We start from the raw sequence: 21,429 nt of genomic DNA, 5'->3' as shown, positions 1-21,429 counted from the left end.
ATAAACAATAATATTACTTATTAATTTGTTGCTAATAGATGAGCGTTTTTTCTTTTTCTGGTAATAAACTGTCACGAAGTTTAAATCAGATTTTTACTTTTATGTTCAATTTCAGTTTTATAGTATATCTACCATCAATGATTAAAAAAAGAAACCTAACTTTTCTGTAAAATTCACCAAAGTGACGATTCTTAAGTTTTATAAGATACGTAGTATTTCAAAAGAGCAGAGGAAATCTTATGATTTTTGAACAATAACAATATTTGATGTTAAGCTGTCGCTAAGAGATGACAGCGTTTTCTGGTAACCAAGGGCCAGAATGTAAACATTATGTTAGTTTTGCACAGTTTCCCAATGCTAAAAGTGTTGTCTAAGCATATAAGCAGTATTACTAAAGAACTTATATTTCCTAAACTATATTATTACTTATTAATTTGGTACTAATCGATGAGCGGTTTTTTCTTTTTCTGGTAACAAACTGCCACGAAGTATAAATCAGATCTTTACGTTTGTGTTCAATGTCTGTGTACCATTAATGGCAAAAAAAAAAAAAAAAACATTTTCACTTTTCTCCAAAATTCACCAACTTGCCAATTCTTAAGTAGAATACGATGAGTAGTATTTCAAAAGAGCAGAGGAAATTTAATGTTTTTTGAACAATAACTATATTTGTTGTTAAGCTGTTGCTAAGTGATGACAGCATTGTCTGGTAACCAAGGGCCACAATGTAAACATTATATATGTTAGTTTTTCAAAGTTTACCAACTCTAAATTTGTTGTGTCCAAACTGATGAGCAGTATTTCAAAAGAACTTATGTTTTATAAACAATAATATAACTCATTAATTTGGTGTTAAAAGATGAGCGTTTTTTCTTTTTCTGATAACAAACTGTCACAAAGTATAAATCAGATTTTTACTTTGTGTTCAATGTCTGTGTACCATTAATGGCAAAAAAACCAAACATTTTCACTATTCTCCAAAATTCACCAACTTGACAATTATTAAGTAGAATAAGATGAGTAGTATTTTAAAAGAGCAGAGGAAATCTTATGTTTTTTGAACAATAACAATATTTGTTGTTAGGCTGTTGCTAAGAGATGACAGCGTTGTCTGGTAACCAAGGGCCACAATGTAAACATTAGATATGTTAGTTTTGCAAAGTTTACCAACTCTAAATTTGTTGTCTAAGCATATAAGCAGTATTTCAAAAGAACTTATATTTTATAAACAATAATATAACTTATTAATTTGGTATTAAGAGATGAGCATTTTTTCTTTTTCTGGTAATAAACTGTCAAGAAGTATAAATCAGATTTTTACTTTCGTGTTCAATGTCTGTGTACCATTAATGGCAAATAAAACATTTTCACTTTTCTCCAAAATTCACCAACTTGACAATTCTTAAGTAGAATAAGATACGTAGTATTTTAAAAGAGCAGAGGAAATCTTATGATTTTTGAACAATAGCAATGTCAGGATCCATGTTTCTCTGTGTATTTATTTCTAGTTTTCTGGTGTGTCTGAGTCTCTGTGTTGTCCTGTCTCCCCGTGATTAGTTCCCAGGTGTGTCTTGTTCCCTGATTACCTCATGTGTATTTAATGTCACCTGTGTCTCCGTGTGTTTGTGGGGTCCTACGTCAATGTACGTCTTCCTACGTCTGTGTACCTCTTCCTACGTCTGTGTACCTCTGTGAACGTCTGAGTGACACTTGTCATTTTTGAGTTGACTGTTAAGTCCTCGTATTTCCTGTTGCTACCTGTAGTGAGCATTAGCCTTCCGCTCAGCAGTGCTGCCAGGTTCCCGGACTGTTTGTTACTGTTTATTTATTACCATTAAAACTCCTGCATCTACACCACATCTGGGTCTACTGCGTTTGCCTGACCACCACCACACCCCCTCATGACAAGCAATACTTGTTGTTAAGCTGTTGCTAAGAGATGACAGCATTTTCTGGTAACCAAGGCCCACAATGTAAACATTATGTTAGTTTTGCACAGTTTCCCAATGCTAAAAGTGTTGTCTAAGCATATAAGCAGTATTACATAAGAACTTATATTTTCTAAACTATATTATTACTTATTAATTTGGTACAAATAGATGAGCGTTTTTTTCTTTTTCTGGTAACAAACTGCCATGAAGTATAAATCAGATTTTTACTTTTGTGTTCAATTTCTGTTTTATAGTATATCTACCATCAATGATTAAAAAAATAATAATTTACTTTTCTGTAAAATTCACCAAAGTGACAATTCTTCAGTATTATAAGATACGTAATATTTCAAAAGAGCAGAGGAAATCTTATGATTTTTGAACAATAACAATACTTGTTGTTAAGCTGTTGCTAAGAGATGACAGCATTTTCTGGTAACCAAGGGCCACAATGTAAACATTAGATATTTTAGTTTTGCACAGTTTCCCAATGCTACAAGTGTTGTCTAATCATCTAAGCAGTATTTCAAAAGAACTTATATTTTCTAAACTATATTATTACTTATTGATTTGGTGTTAATATATGAGCGTTTTTTCTTTTTCTGGTAAACTGCCACGAAGTATAAATCAGATCTTTACGTTTGTGTTCAATGTCTGTGTACCATTAATGGCAAAAAAAAAACAAAAAACATTTTCACTTTTCTCCAAAATTCACCAACTTGACAATTCTTAAGTAGAATAAAATGAGTAGTATTTTAAAAGAGCAGAGGAAATCTTGTGTTTTTTGAACAATAACAATATTTGTTGTTAAGTTGTTGCTAAGAGATGACAGCATTGTCTGGTAACCAAGGACCACAATGTAAACATTAGATATGTTAGTTTTTCAAAGTTTACCCACTCTAAATTTGTTGTGTCCAAACTGATGAGCAGTATTTCAAAGGAACTTATGTTTTAGAAACAGTAATATAACTTATTAATTTGGTGTTAAAAGATGAGCGTTTTTTCTTTTTCTGATAAACTATCACAAAGTATAAATCAGATTTTTACTTTGTGTTCAATGTCTGTGTACCATTAATGGCAAATAAAAACAAACATTTTCACTATTCTCCAAAATTCACCAACTTGACAATTCTTAAGTAGAATAAGATGAGTAGTATTTTAAAAGAGCAGAGGAAATTTTATGTTTTTTGAACAATAACAATATTTGTTGTTAAGTTGTTGCTAAGAGATGACAGTGTTGTCAGGTAACCAAGGGCCTCAATGTAAAGATTATATATGTTAGTTTTGCACAGTTTCCCAATGCTAAAAGTGTTGTCTAAGCATATAAGCAGTATTACAAAAGTACTTATATTTCATAAACAATAATATTCCTTATTAATTTGGTGCTAAGAAATGAGCGTTTTTTTCTTTTTCTGGTAATAAACTGTCACAAAGCATAAATCAGATTTCTACTTTTGTGTTGAATTTCTGTTTTATAGTATATCTGCCATCAATGATAAAAAAAGACAAACTAAGTTTTCTGTAAAAATCACCAAAGTGAGGATTTTTAAGTATCATAAGATACGTGAGGCACGAGCAGACTGTCAGCAGCAGAAACAGAAACTTTATACCTGTTGGGTAAATTTTAGACTATATTTACTTTGGATTTCCCCATGTGATGGCAATGATGTAGTAGGATCCAGTTAGATTATTGATTAATATGGGTTGTTGGTATGTTGTTGTACAGTGTTTTTGTTCAACGTGCCCCTTTTCTAAATTTGAGCCCCTGCCCCTCCAAAGGTCTCTGCACGGCCCTGACCGTAAGCTTGATTCATCAAGCAAATGTACTGCGGTCAATAAAACGGTGCTTATTTGAAACAAAAATGACGAGCTGGAAATAAATGTTCTTAGTACTTAGAGTTAACTGTCATTTTAAGCTGAGTGTTTTATTGTAATGTCGATTTCATGCTGCAACATCATCCGTACTCTAACTGCTACTGTTGTTTCTTTGACCGCCTTGGAAAAGAGTCTGGGATTTAGGCTGTACTTTGATCCATTCATGAATGACACCTTTCCATTTTCTTTTATGTCTTTCTGGTTTTCAAATATATGAGACAATTTTCTGCACTTCTTTATAAGTCTCCAGTCCACTTCGAAACAACTTGGAATCAGAGCATAATATGCAATATCACCAGCATGAAGAATATTTGCTGCCTTCATCCTCGAGGGCCATCCATTTTTCATTAACTGAATGATCTCACACTTTACAGTCCATGGCTACTAACTATTTGCCGTGGAACAATTTCATTTCAAAAGCAAGTGCTTATGTCTCCAATATAAGACAAACTCTCATCAACAATTATGAACAGTGCACTATTTGTCCTACTTCCATGTATATCGTCCACTGAGTATAGTAGTCATAAAGGCTATTCTCTATCGCGACATCAGCGGCGCCGTGGCTTAGTTGGTTAAAGCGCCTGTCTAGTAAACAGGAGATCCTGGGTTCGAATCCCAGCGGTGCCTTTTGTCTTAATTTCCATTTAAAGGTGCGTATAGCTTTTATTTTCTTTCTACATCCTTTAAAAATACCAAGAAAATGCTAGAATAATTTAGATCTATCTCAGAAGAACCATAGTTTGTAGATTTTGCAGAAAGATAATCCTAGAAAAGTGCCTTACAAAGCTTGTATAAAAGATTTCTGTTGTTGCTGCGGAGGCAGAATCAGCAGGTTTGAGTGTTGGCGGTCAGGTGTCCGGTGTATGTGGATAACGTGCTGATCTGTGATCGGATATTTGCTGAACCAGACTGGACTACTTTCAAAAGGGAGCAGCAAACAGCGCCATCTTCTGGAGGACTAAAAAAACTACATGCAGTAAACCTTTAAATACCAGTAGGGGAAGTAGAGAGGGCCAAAACTGTCAGCATGAATCCGCCCTTAATCCGATGACGAAGATAAGTTAATTTTAGTAGGCCTATGTCGCACTTCTCAATAAGTAGTTATATTTAAATATATGTTTGAAATTTTATGCTGTTAAAAAACGCATCAGGTTCAGTGATCATCCTTTGAAAATCGGTGCAAAGAGCTAAGAAGGTTTACAAAAAATGTACAAATAAGAGCCCCAGAGAAATTAAGAAACTCTTCTCTTAATTAATTTCACATATTTAATATTTAAATGTCGCATTATTTGGGTCAAATCACCACTTTCACAGAGGAACTTCAAAAATGTCTTCTTTTTCAAAGCAAATCATTCACTGTTGATGTGAAACATTAATATGATTTATTTGTAAACGTAATGTCTTTTTTTGTGCTGCTGAAACTAATGGGGAGCTCAATAAATATAAACATTTTATAGCTATCTTTCTGACTTGATGTTTTCATAAAATCTTCATATTTTGTCACAAATTATTAGTTCACATTACTCGATTTAAATGAGCATAAATTTGTTTTTACAATTTTAACACCCTGTTGCTTTAAAAAAATTAAGTACACTTTTTATTCGTGAATTAAAGTTATTTTCAATAAATGATCACATAAAACGATTCATACAGCGTGATACAGTGCCTTCCAAAGGTATTAACATTTATTGATCTTTCACACGTTTGTCATTTTACAACAAACTATTTTTTAGTATTTTATACCATGATATATAGGCTATATATTTACATCATATATATGTAAAAGTGAACAAATGTGGAAAGATTTAAAGGCTTTTGAAAGTTTAACTACGTGTCTTTGAAGCGAAATTAAATTAAAACAGCAGACACCGCACCCCAATAAAGCATCAGCGTTAGAACACCATGATCCAGCCTCTTAATTTGAAAATTAGAAATCCATCTCTCCCCCCCAGTGTTGCTTTTAATTTGAAGGGTCAACCCGGAAGCCGCGTGACTTGCGCTGTCTGCCTTTCTTTCCCTGCTTTGCTCCGACTGCAAAGGACACAATGCACGTTCCCAACCCGGAGCCGCCGGCGGCGTGTCGGAGCTGACAGCTGATGCTGGAGCCTCGCTGCGTCCCAGATGCGGAGCCCCGGATCCTGAGCGGACCATGGGGCCAACACAGCCGCCGTCCCCGCCTCCGCCTCCTCCGCCGCCGCTGCTGCTGTTGCCGCTGATCGGACTGCTGTGGTGCCGCTGCGTCCCGTTCTGTGCAGGTGAGAAAACAACCATCCCTCCATCCATCCCTCCATCCATCCATCAGCGCAGACCCCTTGTTTTTATACCTGTGTTCCTTACACTCATGGAGGCTTAATGAACCCGAGTTTTAGCTTTTATTCGCTTCTGATGCGTTTCTCATTAACCACACCTGAATAAACCTGAATAAACCCGGGCCAGCATTGTTCCTGCCGCCGACACGGTGCTGAGCCTTCCGGGTGTTTTCATGTTGTGATCTGGAGGAGGAAGCGGTGTCAGTCATCCTGCCGAGAGCATTGATCTGTGGTGGCTAAATGATCAGGGCGAGTGTAGAAACATGGATGCTCTTTCACAAATGTGATGCTGCTATCAGCATTACATCACTGCCTCTCTCTGCAGCCCCACTCTTCTTCCTCCTCCTCCTGCTTCCCCTCCTCCTCCTCCTCCTCCCGTCTCTGTGTCTCTGCACCTTAATGGAATGATCATAGAGTTGATGCTGAAGCTGCAACACATGCTCTTTACAGGTCTCTGTGTGATACTGAGATAAGTGATTCACACACCTTCCTAGTTGCAGACAGAAGTCTGCAGACACTCATCATCATCATCATCGGCTTCATTTGTGGGAATTTAATGATGGTTTAAACTGAAATTACAAGAAACAGCTGGAATGCTTAAAAACAAGTTCGGCTCTATGTTTGATTAAATAATAAAGTGCAAACACACTGATTGTTTTGTTTGCTTGTTTGTTTGTTTGTTTGTTTTTTATAGCACAGTTAAAGTTTCAATAGAGTTGGGGTGCACAGATTGAACCTTTTCCTTAAAAAGCCGATTTTCGCTGAGGTTTTTATGTTGTTGTCGTTTGTTCTTGTCTGAAAAGTCACTAAATATTGCAATAAAATCACTAAGTTGGCAACTGCGACTGGCCAGTTATCAGCCTGCTTTGTCAAATCCAAAACCAGCCTGACCCTGAGCATAATGCAGCCACCACTATGCCTCACAGTTAGTGTAGTTGTTTTGGGTGTTGGACTCACTTTTATCCCGACCTCTGACCCTGACCCCTGACCCTGACCTCCACCCTGTTGTGATTTCAATCCAGGTTTGTGCCAGGAAACCAACTGATTCTCTGTTTTTGGAGTGGCTTAATATCACCAAACTGTAATATATTTGTGCTGATTCTGACTGTGAGCTGCGTTGGATTGTTAAAGGAGGAAAAAGTGTGACAGGATTATTAAAAATAGAAACAGCTCCACCCTAAAGCTCTCTACTTAGGAAACAAGCATAGTTACAAATGCCAGTAAAAAATAACATAAAACATTAAAAAGATCAAATGTTTGTTATTTTATTTTCTTGCAAACAACAACCTGTACTTCAAGGCCAAATTGAATAAAAAATAGTGTGATACTTTTAGGTTTTGAAGAATATTACAATTTATATCACCATAAAAGTTTAAAAAAATGTTTTTTCTCCTGTTCAAACATAAAACATGTTTCCCCTTTATTTTATCTTAAAACTTGATAAATGCTCAGAAACAAGAACATTATGTGCTGTGCATAAAACAGTTCCGGAAATTTCCCTTGATTCGTTTCTACACAGCTTTGTTACGATCCAGTCGCAGCGTTTCATTCCCGCCTCCTGTCTGGACTTTGACTAAGCCGTTGCAAAACCAAGCTCCAAATCCTCCTCCCTCCGCCGCTCTGCAGGACGGTCGGTCGGTGTGAGGCATTTGCTGTCGCCAACATGAAGCTAACGGAGGGAGCAGGAGTCCAGGGTTGCTGTGGTAACAGAAACATTCTGCAGCCCTGCTCAATGCGTTAATCGATATCCATCACTTAGCTTTTAATGATGCCCCCCCACCCCCACACACACACACTCTTGCTTTACTCAGCTGCTGATTCACTGATAAAGTGTGAAAGGCTTAAAAAAAAAAAAAAACAAGCTCACACACCCTCAGCAGAACCGAGTTCGTCTCTGGGTGTGTTTTTCTTATTGCAGATATAAATATTCTCTGATCAACATCTCCAGTTGTGGCTCAGGAGCTTTTAGTGGGATTAGTTGTCAAGTCTGCCAACATCAGCGGTACGGCCAAACGTTTCACCGTCTGATTTTGAGGAAAAGCAGAAGTTGATTTTAAAGTGGTGGGTAATCACCATAACTCTGACCCCGAAAATCTAATTGAGGAAGGTTTTCAGGAAAAGCGGTTGATCCTGAGGCGTCTGTTTATTGAAGGAACATCAGGATCCCTGAGTGCGGATGCTAACGCTCGCCGCTGCCTCATCCTGAGGGCGGAGTTGCTCCCTGGAGCAAAGGCACCATGTCTTTCTGAGAAGTTTTCTGTAAATCAGTTTTGCTTCATTTAAAGTGTTCTGAGGTGTTTGCACAAGAAACTAGAACAACAATACTTGGTAAAGGGTGTGCTGTGGTGGCGTAGGGGATAGCGCGACCCACATTTAGAGGCCTTGAGTCCTCGACGCGGCCGTCGCCGGGTTCGATTCCCGGACCGGCGACATTTATCGCATGTCTTCCCCCTTCCCTGTCAGCCTACTGTCATATAAGGGACATTATAGCCCACAAAAGGCCCCCTGGAGGGGAGGAAAAACAACAACAACAAAAAAAACAATACTTGGTAAAATTTGAGGGGCTTTTTTTTCAGCGTTTCATCAGTGGTCCTTAAATTTCTGTAGGATCATGTTGGTTTTTAAAATGTGAAAATATTTAGTTTCAAATATTAGTAGGCAAATTTGAGCATATTAGAGTATCATTGAAATTATTATTTTCTTCACTGAATCTACTTAAAATTAGAAATGTAAATCTATTTACTGCAAAGAGGAATATATTTAAAAGAAAATTCAGTTTATTTTGACCAGACTTTGGCTTGTATGTTGTACATCTTAAAGCATAAGATGCAAGTATATACAGGGACTATTTAACAAATATATAGATATTTTTAAAAGAAATATATGTAAAGCACAGATGGGGTAAGCAGCAGTCACAGAAAAATGGCAAATTAAAAATAATAGTTTAGGGTTTTATTCATTATATTTGATGTTATATTTTTTTGTATTTATACTAATTGTTTTTTTTATGAATCCTTATCATGTATTTTAAATTTCAAATTAGATCACATGCAGGACATTTGCTTCATAAGAAAATCTATTTTGTAATTCACTTGCAAACGGGAGGAAAATAGTGCCATGTAATATATATTATATTATGATTTCCTGCTTATGGTCATGGTTCAGAGTTTTGGTGTGTTGCAGCGGCCTGCACAGAGCAGGTGGAGGTCCACACGGAGCGGAGGGGGGTCCTCTACAGCCCGGCCTGGCCCTTAAATTACCCGCCTGGCCTCAACTGCAGCTGGCACATCCAGGGGAGTCCGGGGGAAGTGATCACCATCAGGTAGGGTCGCTGCTGCACATGCGCAGCATCATTTAATTTCTCCCTGCAAAAAACAAACAAAAACTACAACAACACGATCCGCCCTGGGCTCCAGCTTCCGTAACTTTGACCTCATGGAGTCGGGAGGATGCTCGGCGGACTGGCTGCTGATGACACCGACGCGCAGCGGAGAGTCCAGGCTCTGCGGTTCCGTGCTGCCCCCTCCTTTTATTTCCACCAGGGGGCGCGTTTGGCTCTATTTCCACTCTGGGAGCAACAGCGCGGGCCAGGCGCAGGGCTTCCGTCTCTCCTACATCAGAGGTGAGAAGTGAACACTTTCTCTGCGCTCCAGTTTGAAAAACTATATATATATATATTCATATTCCACAAAATATTTTACTTCACAGTCAGACATGACAACAGAAACTTAAATGTGTTTCATTGGGATTTTATGCGATAAAAAGTGAGTAAATTAGAAAGATATCATTGCATGTTTTCCTAAATAAATAACTCACAATTTGACATGCCTTTCTGCAACTAGCTATTATTTGAGTAATCTATCAATTATTCTGATGATTAATCGAGTAAAAAATAAAATAACAGCATTCTTTTAGAATATAGCTGATCATTTTTATCAAAGGATAATTTTTTAAATTTTTTTTTGTTAATCTATTACTATTTGGATAGTAAAATGTGCTCAATAGTTTTTAATTATTTTTTTCTACAGAATTTTAACCAGGTGAAGCTAAATCTGCCACTTCAGGAGTTCTGGTTTCTAGTGGCCTATTTTTGTGTTTATATTAATCAGTTACTGAATTAGTTGACGATTATTTCAGTAATCAATTCATCTCGATGAATCTGATTAATCGTTTCAGCCCTAATGAATTTGAATGATATATTTGGTATATATAAACTGGCAAGAAGTTTGTAATTATTCTGCATGTCCTGTTGTTTACCTTTGGCGCTCTGATGTTCGCCAACAAACCGCTGAAACCTTCACAGAGCGGCTGGATTCATACTGACACTGCTCGATTAAAATCTCACTTCACAGACAGTCTGGGCTTTCTTTCGTTTACTTGGATTCCATACAGTATTTTTTTTTTCTACCGAATTTCCGGTCCGCTTTATAGCATCGAACTGGCGGCCTACATATGTCACGACCAAAACTTAGCTTTTGGGTAAAATGTAAAACTGAACAGTCGACGTCTCCAGAGAGTAGCCCGAAAGCCCAGACAGTCTGTATGCAGCTAATTGTAGAACAACGATCTGGTTTTTACATACAGCTGGACTCTGCCTGGGTTTCTGCCGTCTGCAGGTCACCTCGGTCAGAGCAGCTGCCTGTCAGACGAGTTCCTGTGCGGGAACGGGAAGTGTCTCCCTCGCTCCTGGAAGTGCAACGGCCAGGACGAATGCGGCGACGCCACAGATGAACACGGGTGCTTCCCGCCTCCCACCGAGCCCCTCCCCAGCCTCTGCCCCCCAGGGTCCCTGCCGTGCACCGAGGCCCAGACCACCCGCTGCCTGCCCGCGGCGCTACGCTGCAACGGCAACCGAGACTGCCGAGACGGGAGCGACGAGCTGCGCTGTCCGGACACCACCTGCGGCAAGCGACTGGGGAACTTCTACGGCTCCTTTGCCTCGCCGGACTTCTTCCACGCCGACCGGAACTCCGTGACCGAGCTGAGGTGCTCCTGGTTGCTGGACACCCAGGACCCCAAGCCCATCGTGCTGCAGCTGGACCTGCAGCTGGGGCCCGGGGATTCCCTCCACGTTTACGACGGCCTGCTGCAGCGGGCGGAGCATCTCTTGCAGGTGCTGTCGCATCACAACAACCGGCGGCCGGCGCTGCTGGAGTCCAGCCGGGGTCAGATGAGTGTCATGTACATGGCGCAGCCTCACAGCCCCGGGCGAGGCTTTAACGCCACCTATCAGGTGCGTGACGTTCCTAAGCTCCATGACACAGTGGCGCCCCTAAGAGGGTGATTAGTGGGGGCCATGACCCCTTTACCCCAACTAAATAAATGTATTATTTATTTATTTCATTCCTTTACAGTTTAAAATGGACATGTCATATGTTGATATAAACAACATTTGGATTTTGATATATAATCTAACCCCTTCTCTCAAAAGTCAATTTGCTATTTCATAAGAAAATAAGAATAATTAGATTTGTTTGCTTAGTTGTTTTATTTTATTTTTTTACATCTTTGACGCTCCCAAATCATAAACTTATATTTTATGTTATCTTTCTTAATAAATCTTTTTAGCAAATGCGTTAGTAAAATACTGTTATGCATTTTAAATATAACTTCCACAGTATAATAATCTATTAAGTTATGAAATAAATAAAGTTATATACATAAATATCTGTGTCCACCTACGTCATCACCCCTATGACATTTCTCTGGGGCCACAGTTGTCATGACGACCTGTTTTTGTGTAGCTAAGCAAAGCCTATACATTTATTTGATGTCGTATCCTTTCCTCCACCTCATAGGTCAAAGGTTACTGTTTCCCCGGAGAGCACCCATGCGGCAGCGAGCAGGGCTGCTACTCCGACCACCAGCGCTGCGACGGGTACTGGCACTGCCCGTCGGGCCGCGACGAGGAGGCCTGCGCCGTGTGCCCGGACGGGGAGTTCCCGTGCGAGGGAGGCGGCGGCGCGTGCTACGCGGCGTCCGAGCGCTGCAACAACCAGAAGAAGTGTCCGGACGGCTCGGACGAGAAGAACTGTTATGACTGCCAACCCGGAAACTTCCACTGTGGCACCAACCTGTGCATCTTCGAGGCGTGGCGCTGCGACGGCCAGGAGGACTGCCTGGACGGCAGCGACGAGAGGGACTGCCTGGCCGCCGTGCCCCGCAAGGTGATCACGGCGGCGCTCATTGGCAGTCTGGTCTGCAGCCTGCTGCTGGTCATCGCTCTCGGCTGCGCCCTCAAGCTGCACTCGCTGAGGAACCGAGAGTACAGGTGAGAGATATCGCAATGCTAAGCGGTAAAACGATTAATTGGGTGATAAATTAAAACCAGCTCAATAGTTTCAATTTTGCACGATGGTTTGTTTTTCTACCAAACCCTGTCTGGTGCGTTGGTCTCAACTAGACCTTTGTTTTTTGTTTTTTTTAAGTGCAAATTTTTTTGGGGGAGACTTCAGTGTTCATTTTATGTGTTGTTTTGTTTATTCATTTAGGATATTTAAAAAGTCTTCCAGTTCCAGTGTTTCTAAATGTCCTTTAGAAATTAAAGTTTATTGATCTTCGAAAGGGTGAACTCACATTATTGTGCCGTTATTATTATATTTGTTGAAAATGGTCTCAAATTATTTGTTTATTGGGTTTTAAATTTGTGTCTTCATTGATGAAGAACATTTTTTTTTCTATCTGATTCTCTGGTGGAGCCGGTGTTTCAAGAGAGGGTCATGACCCCCATTTGAGGTCACCACTGGATGGACTGTATGCATGCAACGGATAATTTTATGCATTAAAACATTTCATCATTGACCCTTCATGACATTTCAACAAACATGTCCTGAACTGTGTGGTTGTAATGAACCAAAGTGAAGAAAAGGTCAGAGAGAATGAATTCTTATGCAAGGAACAGCATCAGTGTTGATGCTTTAGTCTTTATTTATTTTTTAGTACAACATGTTTTCTTCTTGGCAGAAGCTGTAGTACGCAGGAATACCTGATTCAGTCTAATACTTTTAACTGGAGCTGGTGGAAATAAGAAATTATAATAATTAAATATAAAACAGGTTGTCTCATTTCTCACTGTTGCTGTAATTGCAGAGCGTTTGAGACTCAGATGACTCGCATGGAGGCAGAGTTTGTTCAGAGGGAAGCCCCCCCTTCCTACGGCCAGCTGATAGCCCAGGGTCTCATCCCCCCGGTGGAGGATTTCCCAGCCTACAACCCCACCCAGGTAACACCGAATGGGGTCTAAGTCGAGGAAATGTACGGTGACACAGCACCAGACATAAACTTTGTTTCCGTTCCCGCCCTGCATTCAGGCATCGATGCTCCAGAACCTGCGGCTGGCGATGCGCAGGCAGATCAGGCGTCACTCGACCCGCCGCTCCTCCTCTTCCTCCTCCCGCCGGCGCCTCGGCCAGCTGTGGAGCCGGCTGTTCCGCCCCGCGGGTCGAGCCAGGGGCCACGCCGCCCTGCTGGATCCTGCCCAACCCTCGCAGGTCACGCTGGGCCTCCACAGCTACCACACCGTGAGGGAGGAGGGATCCCCGGGCGCGGCCGGGGTGGGGGCTGCTGTGCAAGACGCCGCTGAAGATGGAGGCTCGTCGACCTCGCCTGCGGTCGACCTCCAGGCTAGCGCTCCTGAGAGCCCCGCGTCGCCGCTGTCCCCACACTCAGTGAACAGTTCCGACTCGGAGGCGCCATCGCCCATCGGCGGGGTTCCCCCGTCAGACCTGGCCGCTGCTCCCCCTTGCCATCGCCGGCCATCGAAGAAACTAGTTCTGGAACTCGCAATTAACCTAAAGGGCGTTTCCTTAAAACGCTACTCGCCCGTGGGGCCGTTTTCCCCCGTGTCTCCTCCTGCGCCGGAGAGCAGCTTCTTGACGCAGCCGGAGCGACGTCACCCTCAGGGTTCAGTGGTGACGTCACCCTCTGAGAGCGGGCCTCCGTTAGTGGAAGGAGAGGAATTTGACGGCCATTTTTCCGTGGACGTGCCAAGTGAGGAAAGGAGCAAGGAGGACGGAGAGGGAGCAAGCTGACTCAGCAGGTTCCACACAGCGAGGAAGATGATGATGAAGACTCAGGGAGGGAAGTGCCATGAAACATGAAAAGCTCTCAGTGGGGGAAGGCCGGACAATGCTCTAATCAAGTGTCCTTCTAATGTGTCTGAGACCTTTCCTTTTCACTGACGGTTCATATTCTGACTGCTTACTACTCTATCCTGATGTGACTAAAACCAGCAATGTGTGTTGTTAATTTCTTTGTGAAGCTCACTGAGGATTGGAACAACTCTGATCAACCTGCTTAGGCCAACACATAAAAAAAAAATCTTTTGAGCAGCTACGTGTTGCTACCCAGAGCCATTACACACCGCTACTGACTGTGAGCCTTGGAAGCCTATGGACAAACTTCTTCCCCTCAAGAGAATATTTTACAATCATTTTTAACATTTGGTCCCACGTTTAGGAATGAAGGTGGAGATATTTATTTCTCCTGTTTATTTATTGAAAAGGTGAATCCTTATTTTAATCCATTACTCAATCAAAGCAAAAAGACAGTTATTACATACCTGGTTAGTTTCATTCTCACATCCAGGTTGTGATGTTGATTGTTGTTAGCATAATTATGTTTGATATTTATTTATTGCTGCTTCGTGATGCACCATCTTCAGCTGAAATGTGGAATAAACAGCCTCAGAATTTAGTTGTAGCTTACAAGAGAACATTGCATAACAAGCTGGTTAATAAGTCAGGATATGTGTTCGGCTAGCTAGCCTCCGGTTAGCTACTTGACAGACGTGTACGACTGTATGGTAGTTTTACCACAGCCTACGAGTGATGGGTGGAACTCCCTTTAGTTTCAAAGGCAGGATTTTTTTAAACGGTTTTCATAATCGGACAAAAATATATATATTTCAGCCGAATTTGTCTTTCTTGTAAGCATGAGGAAAGTACAGGAGCCTTTTCAAGCCGGCTCAGTGGCAGTGTGCAAGCAACAGGTGGGGGAAGGGGAGCGCTAGACTCTATGCTTGACGTAACCAGAGAAAATTCTGGTCACTCCAGCGCTTTCTTTAATAAAGAAAGTGTTGATGTTATGATGGAAGATTTTGAAACGTAAACTTTTTAAAGACCTTGGTTTACCTCGATACCAGCACTAATACCATGACTAATCCGAATCATGTCATGTGACACGTAAGAAGTTTGTTAAATTTTACTGTTTGACTCAAATAAATTAGTTGGTTTTATATTTTTTAAAAATACTCTGTCTCTTTCAACTGAATTAGCCACCATGAACGCTTTAGCCACATCACATTTATAGTTCAATGGCTGTTAGCCGGCAATTAGCTAGCTTAGCATACAGACTGGAAACAGAAAATGCTGGATTTGCAGTGGTTTGCTCTTTTTCTGGACTGTGCGTTGAATTGGATACCTGCGGTTATAGTAACTGTCAACATTTGTCAATATCAATATTGTTCTTAAATGTGTGCAGTGTACATTAGGAAGTTAGCTTAGCGCAAACTGAGAATTGGAGGAAGGGATACATTTTGCTGCGTCTTTCTGTTTTCATCCTCTGTTAGGGTAACAGCTTGCTTCAGGTTTTATATTTAATATTTAAGTGAGGTTCCTCAAGAAGTTCTTTTACCTCAAATAACTTGGCCTAAGCAGGGAAGCAGTTAGTTTAGCACATTTAACAATTGGTTTAAAAAAAATAAAATAAATAAAAAGACTAAGCAGCTGTTTCCTCCTGGTTTTGAACTTTGTACTAGGCTTATATATTTAATAAGTTTTTTTAAATTAAACTTATTTTAACTTATTTTGTGAAATATCAAAAAGCAGGCAACAGTTTCAGCTTGAAAGATTTCTCCTGCGTTTTCTGCTGGCAAAAGAATTTTCACCCCGTTTTTGGATACAGCTCAAAATTTTCGTTGGCATTTCTTATTTGGTAAGTCATGAGTTTTTAAATACCCAAACTGGGTTGGATACTGAGGTCAAAGACCCCGGATGTTGCCTGTAAACGTGCGCAGCCACGTTACGTGTTCTTTTGCTTGAATAATCCAAACTTTCTCTATGTGATTATCCTCAATGATTGTGAAGACAATGGAGACGAACGCTACGGATCCGATATAAACTTCTCACTACGCTCTGTTCGTGGAACTGCTCGAGGAGATGATGGAAGTTTTTTTTCTAATATGAGACAATAAAGAAAATAACTATTTTTCAGTTTTCGGTTAAGACTTGTGTGACTTCCCTATTTTTTTTGCTCGTGTCTTTGGCGCGTTTTGTAAACGCCATTTTTCGCTGGCAAGAGCCGCTTCTAATTACGGCTGGACTACTATAGATTGTAAACGTAGTTTTTCTACTTACATGTTGAACTGTCGCGCCAATATTTTTGCAGTAAAAAGAAGGAATGGTTTAACTTTGTCCAGGAAAGCAAGAGACATTGTTAGGAACTTAACGTGGGTTCTTAAATGAAACTTTTAGTTTTTTCTTATCCAGCTTGCTGAATGTTCCATGCTACCTTCTTCCACAGGCTTTGCCAACCTATTCATACCTCTTGAACATTTTCACATTTTGTCACGCGTCATTCAGCCACTGTATTGGAATTTGATGTGATACACCAACACAAAGTAACACATTGCTTTTGAAGTGGAAAGGAAATGGCTTCACAAATTAAAGTCTGGGAAGTGTGTCATGAATTTTTTGTTCATAGGAGACTATGATGTGCAGCGTTACCTTTAAGCCACACATAGAGTATTGAATGGCTTACTCTATGGGTGAACAAAAAAAAAACCTGTAAAAGAAGAATATGAATACTTTTTCAAAGCACTGTTCTTTTTTTTTGTGTGCTTTCATAAAAAGCTGCTGCATCATGTCATGTCGTGGATTTTCTGTCAAAACTCATTTGACAGCTGTGGTCGACTGTTTATGATATTTTGCCTTCCTGGACGCGGTACGCTGTGATTCGTTCGACTGGACGGTTCGGTTCGGTTCGAGCTCATCGCTGCATCAAATCGACTGTCTTCTCTGGGGGCGGGGAAACAATATTCATTTTGGTAAAATGTTGTGTAAATATGTTTTTTTCCCCTCTGGTGACATTTAAAATCTCAGTAAGGTTTTGTTGTGTGGATAATCTAAAAAAGGTTGGGTTTCATTTAACTTCCCAGATGAATTAAATAATTTCCAATATGTTAATGTTTTTGTTCGAGCATTGTTGAGTTTATCTGAATTAGGTGGAGAATAATTTAAGGTTTGTAATTTAGGTCGGGTTGTTATTGCCATCGATGTCTGAAGCCAACATGAGTTTTTATTGTTATTTTGAATTATTAAATTTAGACACTTTTCTCCTGAAATGTACATCAAGACCATCTGATCAAAATCTGTCACAGTTTTGATGTGCCTGAATAAATACACAAAAGGTATAGTTTCCCCTCAATTTCTCAATTCTTTAACCAAGTAATCATAAACCAAGATTCAAATTTCTACAGATTGAAAGCAGTATAAAAAGAATATGGCAGTCACTTTGTGTACATAATACCTCCTGATATCAGCTATCATTTCTGTCAGTACTACAGTAAAAACATTTGGTCACAATGCTTTGACATGTAGCTGTGCTTATTGGGCAAAAGTGCAACTATTTGGACAAAATCAGTAGAAATAGGAAAGCAGTTTGGGTACATAATTAAGAACCTTTACATTAGTCATCATTTTCACCAACTTAAAAATACTGAGCAGCAACTAGCAACCCCAACTTGGACGAGGTAAAAGACAAGAGATTTGATGGTAAACTTTTCAAATTCAAATTCAAAAAACACTTCATACAACTCTTCATCAAAAACTCAAATTTTTATGCCACTGTTTATTCTGGCAGTGCTTTTTTCTGATGAGGCCACAAACATGACAAGTGACAAATACCTTTTGTAAGCTGCTATATTTAATAACACTTTCCATTGTTATCATCGTACAACTTTACACATTTTTTTTTCCTTACAAACACAAGGGTACACACATCCGTTAGGTAGTGTGTGAAGACATCACAGCATGTCTGAGGAATGTAATCTTTGCAGGAGTCCTTGGCACCTTTTTTTTTTCTTTTCTACACAGTATTTACAGACTGCAACAACTACTGCCTGGACATGGCAAAACAGACCTGTTTCAGGCTTAAGGAGTCTCTCTTTTTGAAATGCCCAGTTACCAGAATACACAGGGTCTAGAAAAAGCACCACAAGTTTATTGTTGTCTTTCTAAGAAAAAAACAAAACAAAACAATGTCTCCTCAGTAAGTTACAGTTCTTTTTAAAAGGTAACGCCGCGGACAAAATTATGTTGGCGGTCAGGTCCCCAAACAGTTTAAAGTAATAGTTTGACATCCTTGAACAGAGGTTTTTTGAAGTTTTTGTCAGTAGAAGTTCCCGTACAAAAAAAAAAAAAAGGAAGCGGCGATATCGCAGTTATTTTGTAGAAAAGTCCTGAGCGACGGGAGGCTAGCTAATGAGACAAAAGTCGATGTATCAGCCAATTTTAGCAGTTATAGAACATGTTATGTGGCTGAGAAATTGGCGACAAATCTAAATGTCTCTTATATAACCGCAAAACGTTTATATAGAGTTGTTTTGAGAAAACTCCTGAAACTTCACTTCCAGAAGAAAGGAAACTGTCTCTTCAAACGCAAACAAACACTTCACCTGCACCATCATGATGCAAAAACCTGGCAACACAAATTCAAGTAAGCTTTAGTACATCAACAGGACTAAAATCTGTACAAGCGTAAAACGTCATCAGTACCTTAAGTTAGTTGGCAGGTTTATAAAAGGTCAACTGGCTGGACGAGCTGTGGGCCACAAAGCGGACAATGAATGTAAATTTATGCCAAAATTTTCAAGAAGAAACTCAGAAATTTTGAGATTAATCTCTGAAAAACAATTTAAACAAAAGTGCACTTTTTTTGTAATTTTGTTGACTTTTGAAACTCAAATTTCTAATTTCTTTAATCAAAGATTTCTGAGATTAATCTATATTCCCAAGTTTTTTGCCACTCTTCTTTTTTTTTTTCTATCTACAATTGCCCTAATGCTCTATGGTACAAGCAGGAAGTGTGCATCTGTGTTTCTGCCTTTACCCTATGCCAGCTGCCATTTTGGATTCCGTAACGCTATCCACTAACAGGTTGGTGGTAAGCACTGTACGTACGGTCCCCAGAAATTCTGGAGTGACAACACCTGGGTCCAGTGAGCACCTCTAGAGAGTCCACCGCTAAATATGGAAAACCTGAAGACACTGTCAGATAGGAAACCATTCATTTATCCAGTTCGACTGAAGCTTCTCGCCATTCTCACATCCCTCTCAATTTGTAATTTTCATGCTAGGAGAAAGAAATACAAAAAAAAAAAAAAAAATCATCACTGACAAGGCACATATGGTATCTCTCAGAACATTTGCAACAGATAAGAGGATGAAATAAGTGGTGTGTCGTAAAAAAAAAAAAAAAGAAGAAACTACAACTGAGCAGAGAGGATCAAGAGTGATTAGTCAAACGGTGCTGGAGAACAAAGTAGCGATAAAAATATGGCTAAGTGCAGAAACTGCTTGCATATTCATCTTAAAAGTTTCTCTCTTCTTTTTTTTTTCTTCCTGTAAATGTTTCTCCATGCCAGCTGCATTCGGGGAAGATGTACAAGAAAGTACATGACAGTGATTCTTCACAACTCACAGAGCACACAATTGGAAAACCTAAACACCAAAAACTGAAAGTGCAGACGCGAATGCAAAAAAAAACAAAACAAAAAAAACAAACAAACACACAAAAAAAACCCCCATTGTTGCTGCTCAGTCGATGGCTTTGGCAGTGAGGGGTTCCGTCTCTGAAGAGTCTGCCTGTGGAAACACGACGTAGCACAGCTTCTGGCCCAGGTAGGTCAGTCTTTCTGCAAGGCAAACGGGACAGGTCAGCTGACGGGAATCTGCAAGCAGGAAGAACTATTTAGAAAAGTATTGTATCGTGTATCACTTATCTTTCAAAATGAATTCTGATTTCTCATTGTCATGATAAATTTCAATAATGGATGTTAAATTAAAAACAAAAGACAAACTGTATGATCAGAAATGTTTCTTCACTTTTTCTTCCACAAGCGGATCAGTAAATATCAGTAAATATCAGTAAATTCCAAAATATGATTCGTTGCTGTGTGCAGTTTAGGTTACACTTCAAGTAAGTGGCGTAAATTTTAGCTCCAAAAGTTGAAAATTTGGGAGAATTTAAAAACAATTATATTAATCTCAGAAATTTCCCAGAAAGAACTTGGAAATTTTTGACTTTTGAAATTCTGAAATTTTCTGGAAAAAAACGTGGAAATTTCTGAGATTAAACTAAAAATTTTGGCAGAAATTTACTCCTTTTTGTTCTTATCTACAATGGTTGATAAGAACCACTTTAGCTGCATCTGACGCAGCTAAAGTCTGTAAGTCCCTGACACGTGTCTCCCCTTTTGCAAAAGACAAGTTTTTGTCTCCTTGTGATTCTTTAGTTTAAAAAAAATAAATAAACCTAACAATGGACTTATACGCCACTGAAATGAAATAACAGCAGGACGGTAGGAATGTTTTCTCAAGAACAATAAGTGTGTTTGTGGTGATTTGAATACTCTGCAATGCAGTCACAGTCATGCAGTTGCCTAAAAAAAATTATTTTTATCATAACCTCATCAAAATAATATCATCATCTTTTTCACAATAGCATCACAAAATATCATGATAAAACTCTGAGTCCATATCGCCCAGCACTAGTACAGTTTAAACCTTACCCAGCAGTATGTAAATCCACTTGGGCTTGTCTTTCCAATGAACTCCCACAAAGTAAACGGGGACGCCCGTCAGCATGATGACCATGCCCAGGCCGCACACCACCGGCTCAGAGTACAGACTGCAGAACAGCAGCAGGGCCCAGAAAATCAGGTAGGTGATGGGAACCAACAGGTTCACCTGCACACAACAAAAACAGACAGAAATATTCACATTCATGCTTCAACATATGCATGCAACATGTACTAGACATTTTTTTTCTTAATATTCCTAGAAAGTACATGAAAGTTTCCATTCTCTCCCCCAAAGCTAACATGTAGCTGTATATAGCAGTCACTAGGTGGCAGCAAAGAATTTAGTGCGCCTATGAGAAAGATGTGACAAGATAACAGCTAATGTTAAGCTTATCCCAATAATTAATTAATCACACGATAAATTAAAATGAGCCCAATAATTTCCATTTGCACGACTGACTTTGATTTACAAAGACTTCATAATTCATTCTATTTGTTAATTTTGTTTATCTAT

General features: G+C 39.7%; 2 protein-coding genes and 1 non-coding gene across 4 annotated transcripts in view; 2 read left to right on the top strand and 1 right to left on the bottom strand.

The window, feature by feature from the left end:
- Window positions 1-4,359: 4,359 nt before the first annotated feature.
- On the top strand, window positions 4,360-4,433 carry trnat-agu. Its single transcript has one exon. It is a non-coding gene; the product is annotated as a tRNA-Thr (tRNA).
- A 1,373-nt stretch (window positions 4,434-5,806) lies between these two features.
- On the top strand, window positions 5,807-17,394 carry lrp3 (low density lipoprotein receptor-related protein 3). Its single transcript, XM_044105945.1, has 7 exons — window positions 5,807-6,061; window positions 9,299-9,437; window positions 9,532-9,737; window positions 10,732-11,348; window positions 11,914-12,386; window positions 13,205-13,337; window positions 13,426-17,394. Exons 1-7 carry the CDS (start codon window positions 5,956-5,958, stop codon window positions 14,143-14,145), a joined length of 2,394 nt encoding a protein of 797 aa, XP_043961880.1. The 5' UTR covers window positions 5,807-5,955; the 3' UTR covers window positions 14,146-17,394.
- A 625-nt stretch (window positions 17,395-18,019) lies between these two features.
- The window catches only part of slc7a10a (solute carrier family 7 member 10a), a 32,361-nt gene continuing 28,951 nt past the window's right edge, over window positions 18,020-21,429 (bottom strand). For both annotated transcript variants that reach the window (XM_044105979.1, XM_044105987.1), the window contains 2 exons: window positions 20,904-21,081; window positions 18,020-20,027 (listed from right to left, as the gene is read on the bottom strand). In XM_044105979.1, the coding sequence (XP_043961914.1) occupies window positions 19,930-20,027; window positions 20,904-21,081 (276 nt within the window). In that variant the 3' untranslated portion in view covers window positions 18,020-19,929. The remainder of the gene's footprint in view (window positions 20,028-20,903; window positions 21,082-21,429) is intronic.

This window comes from Gambusia affinis, linkage group LG02 (genome assembly GCF_019740435.1).
Source record: "Gambusia affinis linkage group LG02, SWU_Gaff_1.0, whole genome shotgun sequence".
NCBI classification, from domain to species: Eukaryota; Metazoa; Chordata; class Actinopteri; order Cyprinodontiformes; family Poeciliidae; genus Gambusia; species Gambusia affinis.
Note: the sequence above shows the minus strand (reverse complement) of the source record. Positions and strands in the feature narration are given on the sequence as shown.